The sequence below is a fragment of the Myotis nattereri genome (genome assembly GCF_964212035.1).
Source record: "Myotis nattereri genome assembly, chromosome: 1".
Lineage (NCBI taxonomy): Eukaryota > Metazoa > Chordata > Mammalia > Chiroptera > Vespertilionidae > Myotis > Myotis nattereri.
The window spans coordinates 95,376,338-95,400,938 of NC_138075.1; the positions used below are offsets into that span (position 1 = coordinate 95,376,338).

The 24,601-nt window shown below is 43.3% G+C and overlaps 1 protein-coding gene across 1 annotated transcript in view; it reads left to right on the plus strand.

Moving 5' to 3' along the window:
* The first annotated feature begins 2,168 nt into the window (after window positions 1-2,168).
* ITGA8 (integrin subunit alpha 8) overlaps window positions 2,169-24,601 on the plus strand; it is a 206,155-nt gene continuing 183,722 nt past the window's right edge. The window contains exons 1-2 of the mRNA XM_081087480.1: window positions 2,169-2,411; window positions 3,035-3,168. Of these exons, the coding sequence (XP_080943606.1) occupies window positions 2,206-2,411; window positions 3,035-3,168 (340 nt within the window). The 5' untranslated portion in view covers window positions 2,169-2,205. The remainder of the gene's footprint in view (window positions 2,412-3,034; window positions 3,169-24,601) is intronic.

Sequence of the window (24,601 nt, forward strand, 5' to 3'; positions counted from 1 at the left end):
AAATGTATTTTTATAGACCTAATAGCATGAGGAACTGATGTTGGCACCTAACAGTCTTGGGTCCAAATCGTACCATCTACTTGCTCAATGAATATGCATATTATTGTACCTCTGTGAACCGTAATGCCCTCATCTGTAAAGTGGAAAGTGACACTATTAAGAATACAGGCATGTGTAAGTCAAGAACAAATATGATTTTTTTAAAATATATTTTTATTGATTTCAGAGAGGAAGGGAGAGGGAGAGATAGAAACATCAATGATGAGAGAGAATCATTGATTGGCTGCCACCTGTATGCCCCTTGTTGGGGATTGTGCCCACAACCTGGGCATGTGCCCTTGACCGGAATTGAACCTGGGACTTTTCAGTACGAGGGCTGATGCTCTATCCACTGAGCCAAACCGGCTAGGGCAAGAACAAATATGCTTTTGAAGAAAGAAACAAGTATATGTATCCAATTATGTAGCAATAAGTAGAATTTTCTTTCCCTACCTACCCTAGCTTAAATAAAAAGATAAGGAATATTACAGGAATATCACAGAACAAGGGGGTAATGAAGCGGATGCCCTGGTGACGTGCTGCCCTACACAAACTGAAGCACTGTTTAATATATAGCTGCTCTGCCCAGGGAGTCGGTACCTGGGCCACGTGCACATCTGGGACTGTGCTATTACTTTCTATCTACTTAGATGTTCCATTTCTAAGGCTTGCATGTAATAAACGAATTTCTGAATTTCAACATGCCAGTGTCAGGACATGATAACTATGAGTTTATTCCCGAGCCTCTATGTCCTGCACAGCTCTGAACATCCCATGCTAATGTTGCATGTGAATTACTCACTGAAACTTACTACAGGGAATATCACATTTATTAACAATAAAAACCTGACTAGAGAAGCAGACTCTATGTCTCACACAAATGCACTTTTGAATTGCCTCGTGCTGGGGTACATCTCCTCTTAAATCCTTGTCTGGGAAAGGACTATCCAGTTAGGAAATGATTCAGACCTGGTGATATGCCAGGTAATAGTATAGCTTATTCGATTTTACTACGTTTATAGGGACGAGATACGCATAGACAAAGAAATAAAATTCAAATCTGTCTACCAAGAGGTTTTGATGTGAGAGAGAAGAAAGAGTCAGCTTTTCAGTGGGCTCAGAGCGTTTCTGTGGGTAGAAATCTGTTCCACCAGACTGAACACTGCTCCAAATTGCCTTTTATGCTTCCAGAGTCTCTGGGGCTCCCACACTAGTAACTCAGATTCAACAAGTCCACCAAGGAGCTCACCATTTACCTCCCATCCTGCTCTTTTTGCCCACTCGTTACTGTTTATTATTCTTCAGACTCCCCTTGGACTCTCTCTCACTTTCATCCTCTACCTTCTACTCTTGCTGAGGGTAAACTGTAAATCCCAGCATTCTTAACTTTGCCAGTCTGCATCACAGTTACACAGGGTCACGAAGACTTAGTACCAGGACGTTTAACATGCCCGGCGTGCCTTAGAAAGTTCTAAATAAAATCTTGAGACTTTCTTTGTTCCTTAGTTTCCTCTGCAATGAGCTGGGGTGGCGTTGGGGGAGGAGAAGATTGTTGGATTTAGATTTTCTCAGTCACAGGCAGAAAAAATGTATCCACCCTGAGGGTCTTCAGACTGCAGAGGTGATGCAAAGAGGGCGCTTTCTCTTGCCTCGTGGTGGGGTACGTTTCCACCGTCTTCCCTTTGGGACAAACTGGAGAAAACTCTCGCCCTGCGCGGGGAGCATTCCTTCCAAAAGCAATGGCTTACACTGACACGTACAAGATTCAGGTCGTCCTTGAGATGCAACTGTAATAGAAAACCAGGAGCCGAAACAGGCGCCTGGCGCCGGCTGCCAGCAGGGGCTGGGAAGGCCCCGGAGTCGCGGGCTCCCGCGCGCAGCCCGCGGACCCGCCGCTAGGAGGCGCCGCGAGCGCGCCCGCCCCGCCCGCTGCCCGCGGAGGGCAGGATGCTCTGGGCCAGCCCCCGAGCCGGCCGCCAGCGGGCTGGGAGCCGGCGGGGAGCAGATCGCCGGGGACGCGCCGCGGAGCGCCTGGGCTGTCACCGCGGACGCTCACGCCGCGCGCACCGACCCGGGACGCGGGCATCTGGGGGCCGCCAGCCGCCATCCCCGCAGTTCCCCACCTGGGGTCCCGCTCCCCGGTGAGCAGCCGCCGGGCCGACGGCGATGTCTGCCGGGGCCCGCCGCGGTCCCCGGGGCAGCCGGGCGCAGCCGCTCGCTCCCCTCTGCTGCGTCTGCGCTGCCCTGGGGATGCTGTGGTCCCCCAGCTCCCAGGCGTTCAACTTGGACGAGGACAAGCTGACGGTGTACAGCGGCCCGGAGGGCAGCTACTTCGGCTACGCGGTGGACTTCCACATCCCTGCGGCTCGCACGTAAGTCGCCTGGTGCCGGGAGTTCTCGCGCGTGTCCGTGGCCCTCCGCCCGGGGACCGCGTCTGCCCCGCAGCCTGAGTGAGGGAAGAGTCCCTCCCGTTGTCCGCGTGCGGTCCCGTCCCGCCCCCGCCCCGGCCTCTGCTCTGCGCTGTGCACGCTGAGCTAGAGACCTGCCACTTGCAGGGAAGGCGCCAGGCCCGGGGCTTCCAGGTACAAAGACCAGCATGGCACAGAGCGGGGAGCGGGACAGACCGGCCGTTAACGCAGCGGCCACAACACGGTCCGTTTACACGCAGCCTCCGCCAGCGCACGGTCTGAGCGCAGTGCCGTCCGCCCGCCACAGCAGCTGGCTCGGTCCTTGGCTTTTCTAACCGCCCTCTTTCCTCACCTCACTGTATACGCAGCTGCACCTAGAGAAGAATTAGGACTCTGGCACCCTCTTCCAGACCAGGTTCAGATGCCCGCAGGTTTCCAAGGGGAGCGAATGTTTGACCATTGGCTCCCTCGGAAATGCGTTGCTGCCGCGACCCCCACCCTAGCCTCAGTGGGCGTGCGGCCCGCGCCCCAGCTCCCGTGCGCGTTGTTCGATGCCCACGGAGTAGTTTTCTGCATCCCTTTCGCAGAGCCAGTGTCTTGGTGGGAGCGCCCAAAGCCAACACCAGCCAGCCAGACATCGTGGAGGGGGGAGCCGTCTATTACTGTCCTTGGCCCGCCGAGGGGTCTGCGCAGTGCAAGCAGATACCGTTCGACACCACCAGTAAGTGATATTTGTCATTCTCAACGGTGGGCCCTGGTTTCAAAGAACCAGCGCCATCCTAGCGTCAACTCCCCGGTTTCTTCGTACTCATTTGGGCTGCCTGATGGGTCTGTGTTGTGGGCTGTGCAGGTTCCTAGAGAAACCAGCCTTTTAAAGCCTGAGCGGGAGCAAAATGCCAGTGACTCCCAGGGAGGGAACAATATCCTGACCTGGAGTGTTTGCGTGCAGCCTAGTGACCTCTGTTTCCCACCACCCTGCGGTGAGCATTTTCAGGGTGAGCGGACGCTTTGGAGAAGTGCAGCTGTTACACCCTAACCTTGATTATGGACGGAATTTGGTTGCTTCCCAAAGACAGACCTGGGAAAAGACCACCCTTAGCAGTTCCCGTACCCAAACTCCCGAGGCAAGACCCAGACATTGCTCCATGTTGCTGTTTAATTCTTTACAGAAAGAAAGAATTTTCTTTCAAAATATTGGACATTGGAGGCAAACTAGTACAGGCAGAGTGTGGATGGATTACATTCATTTCCAAAATCCCTAGACAGATGTTTCTTATTTAATTAAAGGGAAAATACATTTTAAACAATTCAGGCTGGTTATGTTTCCTCTGGTGTTTTCTCTTTGGTTCCTGAGAAAACAATTTAAATGTAATACTTTCAAGAACATTAACACTGCATGTTCTAACTTGTACCTCCAAAACTTTATGAATTCAAAAGGTATATAAGAAAGCAAATATCTTTTCAGAAAAATGTGAATATGTCAGCTCAATGTTTTTCAATGAACATTTAAAATAACGTTTGCATCACACAACTATTTTATAACATCATTATTGTTATATTAGGTAGAAAATCCATTTTCACAGAATTTTGGTAAAATTGAATGGGTGGCATTTACCTGCTACCTTCATTAATTTGTATTGTTTATTTTAAAGGAGAAAATAGTTGTAATTCTATGAATATGGAAATCATTTGAAAGGAAAGAAATACTGTACAAGAATTACCTTGAGTTATGACCAAATTAGGAAAATATTTTATATTTATAATGAAACAGTAGGGGACAAACTAGTACAATTGTGGCCATTAAATAAATAGGAAAACAATAAATAAATAGGAAAACAATAAAATGTCAAGAAAAGTTCAGTGTTAGTTAGAGAAAGAGCAGGAGATACATAGCATCTTTTGTCCAGGTTCTGAAAAAACCTTCTCAATTTCTCAAAAGACTTTCGAGATGTCTGATTTTACTTCTAAATGTAGAAGGTTTTTCTTGCTAGCCATATGCACTCATCCTATTATTATTCTTAGCAGCCATAACCACAGTAATTTGAGGATTCATAAATAGAAGAAAAGGAAAAAAAAAAACAGGAAGGGAGGTAGATGTTTCTGAAATAATTGAGCAAAAAAGAAAAATAGCAAGGCAGAGGCCACAGAACGTTTCTGAGAAGTGAATGGTCCATGGTGGAATGAACAAAGCCTGGGGGAGTCTCATTAAGAAAAGATAAGAATCACTGAGAAAAGAAAGTTCCCCGTGTTAGCCATCAGGGGGTACTGTGGGCCCAGGAACCTAGGTTGCTGCTGGGAATGGCCCGAGAACAGAACAGGTGGGGGGAAAGGAGTCAGAGGCTCAGGTGTTTGCTGAGTGGCTGCCAGCACTCTGCCCATCTTTTCTACCACTTTATCCATGCATCCCCCAAGAGGATGGAAGTGCCAGTGGCTGTCATTTGCTGTGAAGCTGTGAAAAAGAGGAAGGGACAGCAGGAGCCAGTAGAGCTATTTCCAGTTTTAGCATCTTCTGTGTGTAGCGTACGATCTTGGAACCAAAGGTAAAAAGGCAAAACAAAGACATTGCTGACTCCGGGTCTTGTAGTCAACGTTATCAGATGCACTGTGTTTGTTGATCACCGGCTAGGTAACAGTCACTTATATACATTACTTCTAATGCATAAAATAAAACAACCATGTGAAATCCATTGTATGCATGAGGAAACTGTCATAAAAAGTGTTAAAATATATAGATGCCTCAGACCACACAAGGGTACGAAGTAGATGCCGGCTGGGAAAGAGGTCTGTGCCCCAAAACCTGCCTGTGCACCCTGCCTCCCTTCCCCATGGAGCTGGACCTGAGGCACTGCTCACCTTCCCTTCCCCTCCCCATGCCCTCACCCCAGCGTTAGCCTCACACATATAAATTTAAATCCCATAGAGAGGATCTGAAAGGGAATGAACTTCGGTGAGGGTTGTGGGAACCAGAGAGTGCAGAAGCAGCCTTTGTCTTGGTGGGAATAATGGGTTGCATATGCCTGGTTTGCCGCAACTCCTGCCAGCAGCCCCGTCAGTGTCCCCCTCATCCGCCCCGTCTTCTCTTTGCCCTTCGGCAGCAATATAGTTTCCCCTCAACGAGGAAGGAAGGTTCTCTGCTTGACAAAGTTTTGCGTGCTGGACATCCACAAACTCACGTTCATGTAATAGTGTGATGTTTCAGGCATATATACATATATATCACATATATATATATATACATATATATATATACATATACAATACATATACATACAAAAATACACATATGAATATATATATACACACACACATAATATTGCAAATATTCCTCTGTAAAGATATTCATTACTTTCCCTGTCTTTACCCTGTCTGCTTTTACTATTACATCTGAATTCAAGACATTCTATACTAACTTGACCTTTTAGTGACATTGTTTCAACTTGTTCAGGCCCCTTGAGTGTCAACAATTTAGTGTTTGCTGTGGTAACCTACTAAATTCTCTCAGCCTAGACACTAAAGGAGGCTGGCCTATATTTAGCCCCTGAATCTGGTTGTGATCTTGAACCTCAGTTTATTTAAGGTCAGATGCCTTTTTAAAAAACTACCTTTTATTTAAAATTTTTGTCATTAAAAATCATTTTTTAACGTTATCTTACAACTTGGATTTTTTTTTTATTACTTCTCATCATAAATGCAGCAACAGAGGAAGCTGGGAATAGCCTAGCACTTCAAATGCATGAATACTATTAAAGTCTGTGGTCCTTTCAAGTATGGTAAAAGGAAACTTTAGGGAAGCATATGGCAGTGGGGGAGGTGCAAAGTGCAAAGAGTAGACAATTTTCCTGCTCTGTACAAAATCAAGTGGTTCCCAAAGAGCACTTCTCTCATCTCCCTCTCTCTTTCCCTCTTACTTCACTAGAATAAAATTCCCCCATCACAAATTGATTTCTTTCACTTTTGCCTCAGGAGCTCTCTAAACCATGTCCTGTCCTATCTTAAATCACCACATCTGCCAAATTCATGCCTCTCATTTCTAAGTCTACTCCGAGGTTCATTTCTTCGTTTTCCTACATTTTCCAAACCCATGTGTGGATTAAATAAACACTGCGAGATTACAGCCCTCCGGCTAAAAGGGGAATAGCCCTCGCTGGTTTGGCTCAGTGGATAGAGCATCGGCCTGTGGACTGAAGGGTCCTGGGCTCAATTCCGGTCAGGGGCACATGCCTGGGTTATGGGCTCGATCCTCAGTCGGGGGTATGCAGGAGGCAACTGATCAGTGATTCTCTCTCATCATTGATGTTTTTATCTCTCTCTCCCTCTCCCTTCCTCTCTGAAATAAAAGAAAATATATTTAAAAAATAAATAAATGAAAGGGGCATGGATGAAGCAGAATGACAGACACCTATCTTTAGAAGGAGGAAAGGGCAAATTGCAACAATAGTAACAAAAGCATAGCACCCAAATACCTGGTTGTTTCAGATGAAACATTTTGAAGAGAAAGATAAGGCATGTGCTCATTAATGATGATAATCATCATAGCACTAATAATGGAGAGGCAGTACAGCTGGGAACCACCCACACTTAGGAACCCACATAAGGAGTGAACAGGAAGAGGTGGAGGTGCCACTGAGATTTGGAAGCCATTTGAGAAAGACTGCTAGGATTGGCTGGCCTTAATGTAGTGCCCTGTGTAAAACAACCCCCCCGCCCCAATTAAAAAAAAAAATCACACCACCTTAAAATTTTGTTAAAATATTCAAAGCTCTGGAATGGTAAGATTTTTGTTAGAATTGTGACTGGGCTTGGAGACCGGAAGCCTTTGTTTTAGGAGAATCTGTTTTATTTTGTGCGAGTGAGCCCACAATAAGACACAGCTCAGAGCATCTGGCGCTGTGACTGGTATAGGAGTGTTTTTTGATAGTCTTGGGTGTGCCCTTTTTCTCATGTGAGGGTTGGGAAACATATTGGGCACATAAGTCTTGCTTTTCCAACTTCCTCAGAAAGAAATCAGCTTTTGCTCAGGAACAAAGAAAAGAAAAATGTGGGTCAGAGCAACCCAAGTAAATGGCAGAGGAAGTAACACAAATGTGACAGAGCTCAGTGAGAACAGAAATATGGGCTCTGGAAAATTCAACTGAAAGAGAGAGAGAAAGAGAGGGAGAGAGGAGAGAGAGAGAGAGAGAGAGAGAGAGAGAGAGAGAGAGAGAGAGAGAGGAGAGAGAGAGGAGAGAGAGAGAGAGAGAGACACCTAACGGAAAACTGCTCCTTTTAAGAATGAATAAACCCATGTATTAGGGCGGGAAGCTTACTCTGTAAGGACTGATCCCACTGAGTCATCAGAGGTGGTTTAGCAGGATGGTTTACTATTCTAGAAGCAATTCATGATGGCGACCACCCCTGATAAACTGGCCTGACAGATGCAGCCCACATCCCCAAACTCCTCCCAGTTGGCTCAGAATCCCACGTGACAGAACGAAGTCAAGTCCTGATCTAAAAAGGGAGGAGGCAGTGGTCCCAACATCACATAGCAACCGAGGAAGCAATTAGAAAAAGGAAGTCCTTGAAACTCCAACTAGAAATGGGAAACAGATCTGCTCTACGGCTGGTTGAGTTGTATGAGCGTTAGGCGCCTGTTGCTTAATTTGCAAAATTCTTTCAAGAAGTTGGAAGTCTGTGATGGAACAGGCTTCCAGGCTTTTGGCAGGAATGGTCAGTGCTGCTTTCTGAGAGAAATGTAGGAAACTGTCTTGAAATTATTCTGAAAGCAGAAAACACACTTTGACTTTTAAGCTGGCTGGTTGAGATGTGTGCACTCAAACTTTACCTGTTCTGTATAAAAAAAAAAATCCTGTATCTGATTGTGTTGAAGAGAGTTTGCCAGCATCTCTAAAAGCTCAGGTGTGCCCTGATGGACACCATCCAGATATGCAAATGTGGATGTTTGAGGAGGGGAGTTGAAGGAATAATTATTGGTCTTATTAAAAGCACTCTCTTAAAAATATAATTTTCCAAATTCAGTTTAAATACACCTTTACAAAACCATATTTAGTGCCTCGAGAAAGGTGTACCTCTATAATGAAATCCTAATATACATTTAAAATCATTTTAATTTTGGGTTATGCTGTATGGAGATTTAAGATAGATAAGCAAATTATAGTTCACAAATAAACAGTTCACACCCAATTTAAAGCATTCTCCTTACTGCGCTGGTGTTACTCTGCACGGGCGTTATTCAGTTTGGAAGGAATAGAGCCCAACTTCAGCCTGGCGGAAAGGCCAGTGCCCGGATCTGATATTTAGGTGTTGCCCCAAGGTCGCCAAATTGAGAAACTCTTCCAGACCCATAAGCACTGCTCACAGCGATTACGTTCCCTTTGATTGTTTTAGTAAAATGAAGACATCGATTACAAAAACAAGTCTTTAGAGGAGTGGTTGCCAGGCATTGGGAGTAGGAAAGAGGACCTGTTTGCGAGGAGGCAGAACAAGGGAGTTTAGGGAGGTGATGGAACTTACTGTGTCTTGATTGTGGTGGGTTCCGTTGAATGTACTTGCCAAAACCCATTGAACTATACATCACCAACAGGGAATTTTACTGCATGTAAATGGAAAATGAGAAAAAAAAAAGACATTTTAGAGAATGCCAGAGAGCTATATATTAGATCTGATGATCAAATGTGGTTCTGTGGCCACTGCTATGAACATGTGGACAGCAAGCTCTTACACTAAAGGAAGGTCTGAGTGATAGTAACTGGAAGTTTAAGGACATAAGCCCTCTGAATGCTCAGGCTACTGCCTCTAAGTGAGGGTGAATAATTAGATCATCATTAGGACCTTTAAATAAAGGATGTTATATTCAGAATGTGTTTGGTAAGAAAATTATGAATGAAAACATGTTGAATAAACATGAATCTTTGCAATGAACAGCCACACTTATGCAATTCTCACATCCTTACTGAAACTCAGGCCTGGGATACCTTGTTCATAGTCATTAAACTAAGAAAATCTAGCTTCAAACACATTATTGTAGTTATCAAAATTAGTATACTTGCACTGCAATAATTTTCTTATTAACATCAGGTCAATTTTATTCTCCTGGTCTGATATGTAACATGTGAACACAGATTTGTATGTGACACTGAAAAGCCTCTATGTCAGTCTGTCCTGATTTCCAGGACACAGAGATTAGAGAGCAGGGCACACACCATTACGATGGGAATAGGCTTATGCAGCTCACATTACACAGGGCATCGCCCCCCAGGTGTAGCAGTGACTCCCTCAGCCAGATTGTGGCTCCCTTTCAGGTTTCAGTTATCCTCCCCTATGATTTGCCCAGATGTCTCCAACTAAGCCACCCCCCTCTTGCCACACTGCTTACACACCTTATCTTTATAGTACAACATTCATAGCACAGTTTATTTTTCACACGTGTATTTCGTATACACGTGTTCCCACTCATTCTGGGTCCATGTTCTGGTACCTCTTTCTTCACCACCCAGAACATCTCTCTTTTTAAAATATATATATATTTTATATATATATATATATATATTTATATATATATATAAATATATATATATATTTATATATATAAATATATATATATAAATATATATATATATATATAAATTATATATATATTATATATATATTATAAATATATATATAATATATATATTATATTATATATTATATATATATTATATATATATATTATATATATATATATTATATATATATTATAAATATATATATTATAAATATATATATATATATATTGTTACTGATTTTAGAAAGAGAGAAAGGGAGAGGGAGAGAGAGAAACATCAATTGCCTGCCTCCTGCACACCCCCTACTGGGGATCAAGCCGGCAACGTGGGCCTGTGCTCTGATCTGGAATTGAACTAGTGACCTCCTGGTGCATGGGACGACCCTCCGTTCACTGAGCCACACTGGCTGGCCACCACCCAGAACAGCTTATCCTCCAGAGATGATTTTCTGGAACATCAGGCTTTTCTCTTTCTACAATTCTGAACAGGACATGTCTCAGAAATGAATAAAGTTGCTGCAAATCCCTTTTTATTTTTTTGGTTAATCCTCACCAGAGGGTATTTTTTCCATTGATTTTTAGAGAGAGTAGAAAGGAGGGAGTGAGGGAGAAAGAGAAAAAGAGAAAGAGAGAGAGAAACATCGATGTGAGAGAGACATATTGATTGGTTTCCTCTCAAACATGCCCTAACAGGGGCCAGGGATCAAACTTGCAACCCAGAAGTCAAACCCGAGACCCTTTGGTACATGGATGACACTCTAACCACTGAGAAACACTGGCCAGGGCTGCAAATCCTTTTTAGAAGAAAGGGGGAATAATACTAAAAAGTAATATTTTCAAATACCCCCAGTATAAATAGTCAAGTAAATTATGACATAATCACACAATTAAGTATTACATAACTATAAAAATTTTCTACCACGAATCAGTATAATATGGGAAAATGCTTTGTTTTAATGCTAAGTGAAAACATAAAATTCAAAATTGTATCTACAATCTTAGAAGAGTATGAGAAGGAATATGCAATGAGAAGCTGTCTTGGAGATAATGGATTTTTTTTTCTTTTTCAAATACATTTCTTTCTTATTTTCCAAACTGTTATGACTAGGGAAAATAATGACAAAAATAATCTTGCAAAAATTTCTGCATGAAATTATCATGTTTGGTGATGTTATGAAGATTAACAATAAAAGTTTATAATTAAGGTTTTGTATTGGCTGATGACAGTTACTCTGTCATTTTGTCTTGGGTATAGATGGTTTAGAAATATTTACATAGAGGTACTTATGTTTGAAACTACAAAAAACTGATGACTTTTTTAGTAACAATTATATACTTAAAAATAAGAACATGCAATGTATTACCTGTATTCATTATAGAATAAACCAGTAGAGCCCTGGCCAGTGTTGCTCAGTGGTAGAGTGAAGCCTGTGCAAAAAGGGGTCATGGGTTCAATTCCCAATCAAGGATGCATACCTGGGTTGTAGGTTCAATCCCCAGCCCCACCTTCTGGGGAGGCAACCAATCAATGTCTCTCTCTCTCTCTCTCTCTCTCTCTCTCTCTCTCTCTCTCTCTCCCTCTCCTTCTCCCCCCACCTTCTTTCCACTCTCTCTAGTAATCAGTGGAAAAAATATCCTCGGGTGAGGATTACCAACAACCACAACAAAAACAATAGAAATATAGATTTGTTTCACGGCAGTTTCTAGAGCCTTTTAGAATAAGAGGGATGTTTATGAGTAAAATTGCTTTTCAGTGCACCTGAGTATGCTAAGCAGTCCCAGGGGAAATCAATTCACAAACTTCTTATAATGCAGTCAGTTCACAGAACTTGTAATAAGAGGCCATTGGCAGAAGTCAGAGTGGCTACAGATCCAGATAATTCAGAATGTGGACAGCATTTAATAGAGTCAGAATGTCCAGGCAAACTTATGAAGCAGCATGAAATTTTACAATATGATTTGGTGCTTAGTTTGTGATCTGTTATGTACAATAATCAGGTATTTCTTTTCTTTAAAACATTACATATGTGCCAGTGATGAGTTAAAACATCTATTTAGAGTATTTCTTCTGGGGAGCATCATTCTACTTATTCCCAAGTAAGGTTTGTAAATATTCTGTAGAGCTAAGATGTATCTGTTTACATAAGTTAAGAGTATGTCAACATACTTGTCAACGCTATTGGTTGGACAGGAAAGAGTGAAAGCTGGTGGGAGGATATGAAGGTACTGGCTGAGTGAAGGCTGCAGCAGCATTTCCCAAGATCTCTTTTATACTGAGCATGAAAAAAAGGTTTCCATGTCAGATAAATTTGGAAATGGCTGCATTCACTCCCCTACTGTGTTAGTCAAGTTTCTCTAGGGAAACATAACCTATAGAATGTATACAGGTGGAGCAAAAATAGGTTTACAGTTGTTCATATGAAAAATAATACAGTCCTATATAATAAAAGCATAGCATGCAAATTGTTCCCTCAACTGGGAGTTCATCAGGAATTTGACCAGGGAGTGGGGCCAGCCAGGGGGAGGGAAGGAGTACCTGGCCGGCAGCCGGCAGCTGCTAGGAACCCTACCAGTGCAGGAATTTAATTCATTGGGCCTCTAGTAATTAATAAATAATAACACAAGAATAAAACTGTGTTTCATGTACTCACAACTATAAACCTACTTTTGCCTCACCCCTGTATATAAAGGAAGAGAGTTATTCTAAGAAATTGACTCACACAGCGTTAGAGGCTAAGTCCCATGATCTGCCATTTGCAAGCAGGAGGCCCAGGAAAGCCAGTGTTATGATTGAGTCTGAGTCCAAAGGCCTAAGAACCAGTAGCACTGAGGGCAAGAGAAGATCAGTGTCTCAGGTCAGGCAGCCAGGCAGAGAGGCCAGATTCTTTTTTCCTCTTCCTTTTGTTCTTTTCAGGCCCTCAACAACAGGGGGTGGCAGGTATGCGACAAGGCCAGGCTTGCCCCCAGGTGGGCTGGCCTTGCCGTGCACCTGCCTCCAGAGTCCCCCTGTCACTCACCCCCCCAGCTGCCCAGGGTCAGCCTGAGGCACAGGCAAGCCTCAGATGGTGGCTGCCCAGCCACCTAGGGCTGCCGGAGGCTCAGGTGACCAGGGCCGGCTGAGGCTTGCACTGCCAGCAGTGGCAGCAGCAGAGGTGTGATGGGGCATTGCCTTCCTCTGATCACCAGGTCGCCTCCTGCCCCTGAGGACTCTCAGACTGTGAGAGGGGCCAGGCCGGGCTGAGGACCCCCCCTCCAGTGCATGAATTTTCATGCACCGGGCCTCTAGTATCAGATATAATAGAATGACATGTAGAAGATAGATGTGTGTGGAAGCGTTCAGCTTAGGGAAGTGGCCTGAGTATCACACCAAAATTAGTAACTGTGTTGGAGGGGTCAGAACTGGTACCACAGGTAATGTAAGTTTTAGATTATACTCATTTTTAAGGTATATGTAGTCAAACTTATTTTCTTCTCTTTTAGCTCAGATTTTATATATATGTACTACTGATCAGGATAGGATATCAGAGAAATACAAGGCTCTAAAATGTTATACATTCATGGGGTTGCACGAATTACTTTCTAGGCTTCCCCCCTCCCCCTTTTTTTTTGTTCCCAGATGGTTTATCAAGCTTGGGAGAAAGTATTATGCATAATTTCTACACCTTAGATTGCATTATACTATACCAAATGAACCATAGATACTTACAGCCCACATACACTCTGTTTGCCCATTCATGGCAAACATTTAATAAAGATAGTTAATCGGGAAAGAAAGTTAAGTGAATGTGATGCATATTCACAAAAAATGTGGTGTTTAGAATGAGCTAACAAAAAGGAAGTCAGGCCCTAGCAAAGATGGACAAGCTAAAATGAGGCCTTCTTCCTACCTTTTGTGTCCATTTTTTTTTGAGACATTGTGTCTTGGTCCGTTTTTATTAATCCTTCTAAAATCTGTAGGGGCAAACTGTAGGTTTACAGTTATTCATATGGAAAATGATACAATAATTAACAAATAACAATACAAGAATAAACTCTGTTTTGTGTACTCATAACTGTAAATCTAGTTTTGCTTCACCCTGCACATCTCTATTGTATACTGCATAGATACTGGTTGCTATATACAAGTTAAAAGGCTATATAATATACTTAAATAGAATTTTCAAAGTAGATTTTACTTCCTTAACATGAAAGCAAAATTAATTTAAGTAAAATGTGCAGTAGAGCTAAGGGAAGGATGGTAAAGTAAACTCTGGTAATTTTTTTTTAATGAGAAGAGTCTGAATTCTTTTTAAAAAATATATTTTATTGATTTTTTTACAGAGAGGAAGGGAGAGGGATAGAGAGTTAGAAACATCAATGAGAGAGAAACATCGATCAGCTGCCTCCTGCACGCCCCCTACTGAGGATGTGCCTGCAACCAAGGTACATGCCCTTAACCGGAATAGAACCTGGGACCTTTCAGTCCACAGGCCAATGCTCTATCCACTGAGCCAAACCGGTTAGGGCTGGTAATTTTATTCTTGAGGGATAATCACACTGTGGTCTATGGAAAAGTAAAAGATCTGGAGCATTTAACTGAATATCATTTTCCATCATCGCACAAACTAAAGAAAAACTTAGCAGCAAATAGCAAAGGTAGGCAAAGCTATTTTGGCTCATGAACAGGTTATGAGGCCATGATCCAGGTCCATAATCTCTTATCTGCAAATTTAAAATCCAAATAGCCCTAATTATAAAAAAAGGTTTTTGTGAATTATTTGGTGTCAAAACTCTTGACCTGACCTGATAGGAAGTGGTACATAATCACTTTCTTTTTGTATGAGTAATTGTGCATTTTGTTAATGACATATTAATGGTTGTGTGATATTGTATAGGTGCTTTCTTTCTAAAATCAAAAACATTTTTAAAAAGACATTAAAAAGGAGTCATATAACTTAACAAAAGGAAGACAAACAACCCAACTAAAATATGGGCAGAGGACCTAAATAGACACTTCTCCAAAGCTGGCCAAGAGACACATGAAAAAATTTTCAAAGTCACTAATAGGCAGAGAGATGCAAATTAAAATGATAATGAGGTATCACCTCATACCTGTCAGAATAGCTACCATCAATAAATCAACAAATGACAAGTGCTGGTGAGGATGTGGAGAAAAGGGAACTCTAGAATACTGCTGGTGGGAGTGCAGACTTGGTGCAGGCACTATAAAAAACAGTATGGAGTTTCCTCTAAAAATTAAAAATGGAACTGCCATTTGACCCAGTAATCCTACTTCTAGGAATATATCCTAAGAATCTTGAAACACCAATCAAAAACAATATATGCACCCTTATGCTCATAGAAGCACAATTTACAATAGCTAAGATTTGGGAACAGCTTAAGTGCCCATCAGTAGATGAGTGGGTAAAAACCCTGTGGTACATGTACACCATGGAATACTATGTAGCAGTAAAAAGGATCTCTTTCCCTTTGAGATAGCATGGAAGGAGTGGAGAGTATTATGCTAAGTGAAATAAGCCAGTCAGAGAAAGACAAGTGTCACATGATATCACTTATATGTGGAAGCTAACGAACAAAATAAACTGATGAACAAAACAGAGCCAGAGACATGGAAGCATGGAACAGACTGAGGAATCTCAGAGGGAAGGGGGGCAATGAGGGAGGGAAAAGAGTTTATCCAAAGAACTTATAGGCATAAATGCATAGCCCATGGACACAGACAATAGTGCGGTAGGCTTGGTGTGTGTGTGTGTGTGTGTGTGTGGTGTTGACAGGGGCCAATGTGGGGGGAAAGGGGACATCTGTAATACTTTCAACAATAAAGATAATTGTTTTTTTTTAAAAAAAGGAGTGACCAATTAGGTAAAAGAAGTCATGAAGCCAATGAAGAGCCTTGTGAGGCAGAGTGAAATGAAGACTGAAATTTAACCATTTGACTTGGCAAAGGAAAGTTCTTGATAACTGAAGGAAGCAATCCAGTGGAGTGTGTCAAGAGAAAGGGAGACCAACAGGAGGGAGCACATCTGTATAGCCATTTTTTCCCAAGGAGTTTTGCTGTGTAGATGGGACCACAGAAATGTAACACCCAATAAGCTATTATAGCATGCTTACAGTCAAATAGGAATTATTCATTGAGAGGTAAACAATGATGACTGAAAGAGAAGGGGTATATGTAGGAATAAATCCCTAACAAAAATAAAAAAGGATGGGTGGAATTCTTATACAGATGGAAGGATTGGCCTTAGAGGTGAACAAATTCCTCCAGAGTAACAAAAGAAGGCAGAGTGAGGAGACAACTGAGGGTAGGTTGGTGCGTTTGTTGATAGAACAAAGAAAACAATGTTTTTTTCATTTCTTGCATTTTCTCAGTGAAATAAGAAGCAAGATTATCAGCTGAGAGTGAGGAGGCAGAGAAGGTTGGGAAAAGGAGAACATGTAAATAGCAGAATAAATTGAGAAGTGAAGTAACAGGGTCACAGGCAGTGCATAGCAACCATGTGAATTATAAATCTGAATTTATGTGCAGAAGGAATATATTTTGCCTCTGCTCAGCGTATAGTATGGTCCTGCCTGATTTGGGTGGAATTTAAGATCTCCCAGATTACAGTTCCATCTTGGGTGTTAAACTTCCATAAGCATACATTGCAGACACAGAAAGTTTGAATTCTGAATTGCCTGTTTTGTGTAACATTGGGAATGGTGATTTTTGTAACCACAAAATGGACCATTTTGGTAGATGATGATCGGGACCCTTCTTACTACAACATCATCTGGCCACAGAGTGAGAACCTGAGGAAAATGTAAGCATTCAGCAGGAGCTAATGAAAATCCATTTTCAAGTGCTATTGGGAGGCAAGTTTATAGAACCTTCATCCTGAAACCCAATCATATCCTGTATTTAAAAGCATTGCTTTGAGGTCATATTGAAGAGATTTATGTCATTTAGTCTGCTTCCTGAGATTCCCATGCTGAGAGGTTTTCATTACGTCTTCAAGTAAATAAATTATTGGGCACTAAACAGAAGCATGCTGTCCTCCTGCTAATCGGAAGGTGACATATAGGCCATATTGAGATTTCTTATTTCCCCAGCTGCATCTATAGCAAGATATTTGATCTCAGGTTATTATTCCAAGTGTGAGAAAAACCTAGGGATGAGAGATGGTATAAAGATTCAAAGAGCTGAAAGAAAATCACTGTGGCTGGGAATGACAAGAGATGCTGCTGCCAAGTCCAGGTGGAATAAGCCTGGATTTAAGAATGCTTGAATTTTTAGAAAGAACTCTGGTTTCAGGATAGAGAATGAGTTTGAAGGTCATAAGCCTGGAGGAAGGGAAACCAGATAGGAGGCCATTGCAGAAACTGAGGCTTCAAGAAATGGTGGTCACAACCAGGGAAGTGGCAACATGGATGGATAGAAGGAGATGGACTGAGAGACTTTTACACGGGAGAATAGATAGGCATTGATTTCTGAGTGGAATGAGGGAGAGTAGGATTGGCGATTGTCAAGGATGTGTTCCAACCTACTGGCTTGGTTAATGGGACTGCCGTAAAGGGAACAAGACAAACATACCCTCTGAACCCACAACATTCAAGTCCAATGGATGAAGAGCTTAGTGTCTGCCAGTTCTAATTTAGGGGTAGGTGCTGTGACAGCAGAAAGTGAAGAAGGTTTTAGGTGTGCAGAAGAAGAGCTCCTGTCCAGGACTAAAGGGCGGGTAGGGCTCTTTGTGTGTCAGGGACAGCTTTGCAGAGAGCGTATCATTAAAGGTCAGAGCTGAAGAGTGATATATGTGTGCATGCGTGCGAGTGAATGTGTGTCTGGGCATGTGCCAGAGTATGTGTGTCTGAGTGTGTGTATGTGTGTCTGAACATGTGTCTGTCTCAGGGGTGGGTGAGATGAGAAGGAAAACTGTCTTAGCCAGTGTAGATGAGGTACAGTTCCTTGTAGCAAATGAGGTCTAAGTCGATGTCTCAACCTATACAATCAGATTGTAACCAGCTCTGCCTTTCAGATTTTTTGTGTCATATTAGGGGAGTTCTTGTTTTGTTTTTAATCTGATCTGCCATAGATGGCTTGTCATTTCCCTTTGGAGAGATGATTTTTTCATTAAATAAAATTTGCTCCTATAGCTTCAGCATATAAGTGAGCAGAACACCCACCCAAAAACTCACTTGTATCTTAACAATAAAAATCCATACATATTTCCAGAACAAGCCTTACATACAACCTGAGCCAACTTATATATGAAAAACATTTAAAATGATATTTATTATATGATGTAAAAAACTCATTCATATTTATTACTAAGTAAAAGTCTGAATAATACTGGCTAGGCACAATTTGTTATTGGAAATGTGATCTATATTTTTGGGAAGATGATATAGATGTGGAAATAATTGGGACAGAAAATTTATATTCTCATTTAGATCAGGAAAATCCTATCTAATAAAAAACAAAAAGGGTAATTGACCATACCTTCACTACGCTTCCCATTGGCTAATCAGGGTGATATGCAAATTAACTGCCAAGAAAGATGGCGGTTAATTTGCATACATAGGCGCAACGCAATGATGGGAGGCAAAAAGGGAAAGACGGAAGAACAGTGATCGGAAACCGAGGCAGCAGGCAAGAGCTGGGGGGCAGGGCAAAAGGCGGCCCTGGATCGGAGAACTAGGGCCACCTTTGCCCGCCCCCTCACTGGTGATCGCCATCAGAAAGCCGGGCTGCAGGCGAGGCGGCACCCCCGGGGTCCAGGGGCACCGCCTGGCCTGCAGCCCCGTGGTCGCCATGGCGATCGGAGGGAGAGAGAGCCGCACCGCGATTGGAGAGCTGGGGTGCAGGTGAGGCGGCACCCTGGCACCCAGCACCTGACATGCAAAGGTCGGGGATGAAATGGCTTCCTAACCACATCTGCAAATATCCTGGGGAAGGCATCACTGAAGAGTTCACAACTGTCTTACTTGGCAAGAAAGAAAACAGTTGGCAACGGAAACAGTCCCTTACAGCAAAGTTAAGGTCCCTCTGAGTAAAAAAGAATATTTCCAACGTAAAGGAGGGAGCAGGCAAAAATAATAGGTTCTCATGACTTCGACTGAAGTTTGAGCATATGACAGAGTCAAAACGAACATACAAATTAAAACAGACAGTGGACATTCAAATGACCCGAATCAACTGTCACTGTTTGTCCCAATAACAGCAATGCTTATGTCATAATATAGTTTAACAAACATACAAAACAAGTCACATGATAAGAGAGGTTCGGCTTCTAAAGTAAATTGAATATGTTCTTTAAAAATTCTCATGTCCTCCCCTCTGACTATAATTCTTAATTTTCCAATCAGAAAATTACCCCAGATGATCCAGGAACATGTAGAACTCCAGTAACCTAACTTACTTAAAAAAAACAAACATCCCAACCATTTTTAAAATATTTAAATTGATATTTTAGGGTTAAAATTATAGAAAAGATTTAGATCTAAATATATTTTCTGAATAGAAAATATTTCAGTTTTTGATTTAAAAAAATAAACATGAAAAAATATATGTGACACATTTTCCCAAGGAACTCTGAATTAGTACCTTTCCCTCTAACTTTCTTCAAATTAAGAGAATCTATGGAGTTCCCTATACTGCACAAGTTTTAATGAAAGAAAATAAGACTTTCTAAGAGCATCAAATACATGTTTTCTTATTTACAAACATATATACTCTTCTCTCTCTCTCTCTCTCTCTCTCTCTCTCTCTCTCTCTCTCTCTCCCTCTCTCTCTCTCTCTCTGTCTTTAAAGTGTATTCTTACTGATTCAGAGAGGAAGGGAGAGGGAGAGAGATAGAAACATCAATGATGAGAGAGAATCATTGATCATCTGCCTCCTACATGCCCTGTCCTGGGGATCAAGCCCACAACCCGGACATGTGGCCTGACCTGGAATCAAATTGTGACTTCCTGGTTCATAGGTCGATGCTAAACCACCGAGTCACACCGCCCGGGCTCAATTCTTATTTATAAATTCATTCCAAGGACATCTACAGCTTGAAAAGCTTTGGCAATACTTTCAAAAAACAAAAACAAAAACAAACTAGCTTTTAAGTAACAAGAAAACAGTTATAGAAGAAAGTTTAAATTAAAAGAAAAAATTGTTTAAATTTATTCAAGAGTGGGAACATCCTCCATGAAAATGTGTACCTTGACTGTGGATGGCTGGGAGGCATTATCACACCTTAGGAATTCAAATGCTTTTCACAATGAAAAGAAAGAGAGTTTCATCTCATTTCTCTCCCAGGGTAGATGTCTGTCAATAGAAGGTGGACATCAATAAAAGGAGGGGCTTGCACAATCAATCCAGAAAGTCAGCAATCTATAAATAATCCAGAACTGAGTGTTTATCTCCTCTGCCACACACCCTCTCTCCCAGCCAGTGAGCAAGATAATTACACTCAAGTCAATTATACCCAGTCACAGTGGCCCAATGCTGACATACAAAGCATACAAATAATTCTCACTCTGACATAAAAGTGACAACTTTCTTGGAAGAAAAGCAGACACTGTAAATTTCTCAAAGTCTTCCTGAAACATTTTTAAAAGTAATTTTTACTTCTTTAGAAAAAATGCCATGGGAAACCATTTGTAATAAAATGCCCATTCTTTAAAATAATTCATCTATACTAATAAAAGGGTAATATGCTAATTAGACTGGGAGACCTTCCAGATGTTCTTCTGGACAAAGCCATGGTGGCGGGGCCGAGGTAGGGACAGTTAGAGGCCAAGAGGGGAGGGCAGTTGTGGGTGATCAGGCTGGTGGGGGGTGGGGCCTTTGGGGGTAAGCAGACCAGCAGGGGGGCCAGTTGGGGGCAAGCAGGCCATCAGTGGGGGTCAGTTGGAGGTGATCAAGACAGCGGGGGGGGGGGCAGTTTGGAGTGAGCAGGCCAGCAGGGGGACAGTTGGGGATGAGCAGGCCAGTGGGGAGGGGCAGTTTGGGATGATCAGGCTGGCGGGGGGGCATTTGGGAGCAAGCAGGCCAGCAGTGGGGGGGAAGTGGGGGGAGAGCAGGCCGGTAGGCAGAGTGGTTAGAGGCAATCAGGCAGGCAGGCAGGCAGGCGAGCAGTTAGGAGCCAGCAGTCCCGGATTGCGAGAGGGATGTCCGACCGCTGGTTTAGACCTGATCCCTGTAAACTGGCAGTCGGACATCCTTCGAGGGGTCCCAAATTGGAGAGGGTGCAGGCCAGGTTGAGGAACACACCCTCCCCCATGCACGAATTTTGTGCACCGGGCCACTAGTCCTATATAATAAAAGGCTAATATGCACATCAACCAAACAGCAGAACAACTAGTCTCTATGATGCACACTGACCACCAGGGAGCAGACGCTCAATGCAGGAGCTGCCCCCTGGTGGTCAGTGTGCTCCCACAGGGGGAGCACTGCTCAGCCAGAAGCCAGCTCATGGCTGGCGAGTGCAGTGCAGCAGCAGTGGCGGGAGCCTCTCCCGCCTTCACGGCAGTGCTAAGGACCCCTCGGGGGTCCTGGACTGTGAGAGGGTGCAGGCCGGGCTGAGGACCCCCCTCACCTACAGTGCATGAATGTTGTGCACTGGGTCTCTAGTTATATAATAAAAGTGTAATACATTATTGACTATTGCCATCCCAAACCCATATTTATGAATATTACTATTAGAACTCTAAAACATACATACAGCTAATTTAATGTTATTAGTTATTTGCTTATATATGGAACCTAACATTTAGATGTGATAGTGATATGCAAAATTTAAAATAGTGATTATTTTAAATTTAAAATAAAAGTTTCATGATTTTCAGAAATGATCTTGAATCCTCTTAAACTCTGAATGGCTGATGGGTTTACCAAACTCAACAGTGACTGTGTCCATGGAGCAGGATTCCAATGGGCTTTCACTTGCTACCTCATATAATTCTTTATACAAGTTTTGTTACCTTATCTTGTTTGAATTTTTTTAAATGTTTTTGTTGATTTTAGAGAGAAAGGAAGGGAGAGGGAGAGGGAGAAAAACATCAATGTGAGAGAGAAATATCGATCAATTGCCTCCTGCACACACCCCAACTGGGAGCAAACCCACAACCTGGGCATGCACCCTGACCAGGAATTCAACGAGGGACTTTTGGTGTATGAGACAATGCTCAACCAACTGAGCCACACCAGCAAGGGTTTGTTTGAATTTTTAAAAACAATAATATGAATGATTTTTAATTTGAAAAGGAAAGAGTGTTGGACTCTACATCTTAAAACAGGTTTTTAAGGAAGTGATTTGGATTAGTTGGGAAACAACTAAAGGAATTTTGAAATTCCAAGGAAATGGAATTTTGCAAGATAAATGTCATATACTAGTATGAAGTCTGGGAGGGAGGCTCAATAAAGAACAGAGGGGAAGTTACCTGGATGGAAGGAAACGCCATACCTGGAGATCAAGTGTGGGGTCTTGGACCTACATTGTGGAGGGCAGGGTATTTAGATTTGATCTACTAGGTATAGACAGGAAAATTAGTGTGTGTGTGTGTGTGTGTGTGTGTGTGTGTATGCACATATATATTTTTATAGAGTACTAGTAGTCCAGCGTGATTTGAAATTGTGCGGCACTGCCCACTCCTTCTCCAGCCTTTGAAGCAGCCATGGCCACTGCTGATCAGGCCCTCCCCCAGCGCAGGCACGTGGAGGCCCTTGCTGCCCTGCCCCCGACACTGTGCATGCAACTTCCTCCTGTCCAGTTGACCCGTTATGGTGCCCTGGTTAATTAACATATTTCTCTATTATATCTCCCCCCCCCCCCAGTGCACAAATTTTTGTGCACCGGGCCTCTAGTCTATCTATAAAACCCTAATATGCAAATAGACCAAACGGCAGAACAACTGCACAACTGGTTGCTATGACGTGCACTGACCACCAGGGTGTGTGTGCGGAACATGACGGGATGGTGGAGCAGGTGAGTGGAGGCACCAGACCAAGGTGGGGCACTGGTCGCTGTCATTGGAGCGAGCCTCTGGTGGTTACTGAAAATTCTTTGCTCCCACACGCCGCAGTCCTGCCAGATGTTCGCACCTGTTGCTGGTGCCCGGCGCTGGTCCTGATTGCTCATGGCCGGTCCCAATTGCTCGGCACCATCAGCGGGTATGAGTGGCGGCTGCTGGTGCTGATCACCCCTGAGGGCTTCTCCACCTCCCTCTGCTCCTGAGGGGTGATCGAGGCTGTAGCCGCTGCTCACACCTACTGATGGTGATGGCCTACTTGCACCCACTATTGGCACCAGCCCCAATCATTCTGCGCCATCAGCGGGTGTGAGCGGGGCCAGCGCTGTCAGCATGTGGGAATGGTGGCGGTGGGAATGGGGCTTCTAGCAGACAGGGGACCGGGGTCCGTGGTAGGAGGGGCTGAATGGGGTTGCGGAGGATGGGCAAGACCCGCCCCTGTGCCCACCATAGCCTCACGGACCACAGTTCCTTTCAAGGTGCACAAATTCATGCACTGGACCCCTAGTGTGTGTGTGTGTGTGTGTGTGTGTGTGTGTGTGTGTATGGTATAAAAATAATTTTCAGTATTTATTTATCAGAATAACACACTTTTGTCCATTGATGGATGAATGGATAAAGATGATTAACACACACACACACACACACACACACGAATACTATTAAACCATTAAAAAGGAGGAATCCTAGTCATTTGCAACAACATGGATGAAACTTAAGAACATTATGTTAAGTGAAAAAAATAAGATGGAGAAAGACAAGTAATGTATTATTTCTCTTATATGTAGAATTAAAAAAAACTCAAAGAAAAAGAATTCAGATCTGTGTTTACCAGAGGCAGGGATTGGGAGTGGGGAGTGAGATAACTGATGAAGGTGGTGAAAAGGTACCGAGTTCTAGTTATAAGATAAATAAGTTCTAGGGAGGTAATATACAGCATGATGACTCTAGCTAACACTGCTGTATGGTGTATAAGGAAGTTGTTAAGAGAGCAGATCCTAAAAGTTTCATCAGGAAGAAGTTTTTTTCTTTTTTTGGTATTGATATGAGATAATGGATGTTAACTAAATTTATAGTGGCAATCATTTTATGATAAGTCAAATCATTAAAGATACTGTACATCTTCAATGTATACAATGCTGTAAGTCAATTATATCTCAACTAGGGGCCCGGTGCACAAAATTCGTGCACTGGGTGTGTGTGTGTGGGGGGGAGAGTGTCCCTCAGCCCAGCCTGCCCCTTCTCACATACTGGGAGCCCTCAGGCATTGACCCCCATCACCCTCCGATCGCCTGATCGGCCCCTTGCCCAGGCCTGACGCCTCCGCCAGAGGTGTCAGGCTTGGACAGGGGACTCCCATCTCCCCCTGATCACTGGCTCTGGCCCCCGCCCAGGCCTGAGGCCTCTGGCCCAGGAATCATGCCTGGGCAGGGGACCCCCATCTCCCTCTGATCGCTTGCTCCACCCCCCGCCCAAGCCTGACGCCTCTGACCCAGGCTTCAGGCCTGGGCAAGGGGACCATCATATCCCCCCAATCCCCGGCTCCGCCCCCCACCCAGGCCTGATGTCTCAGCCAGAGGAGTTGACCCTCATCACCCTCCAATCACCAATCACC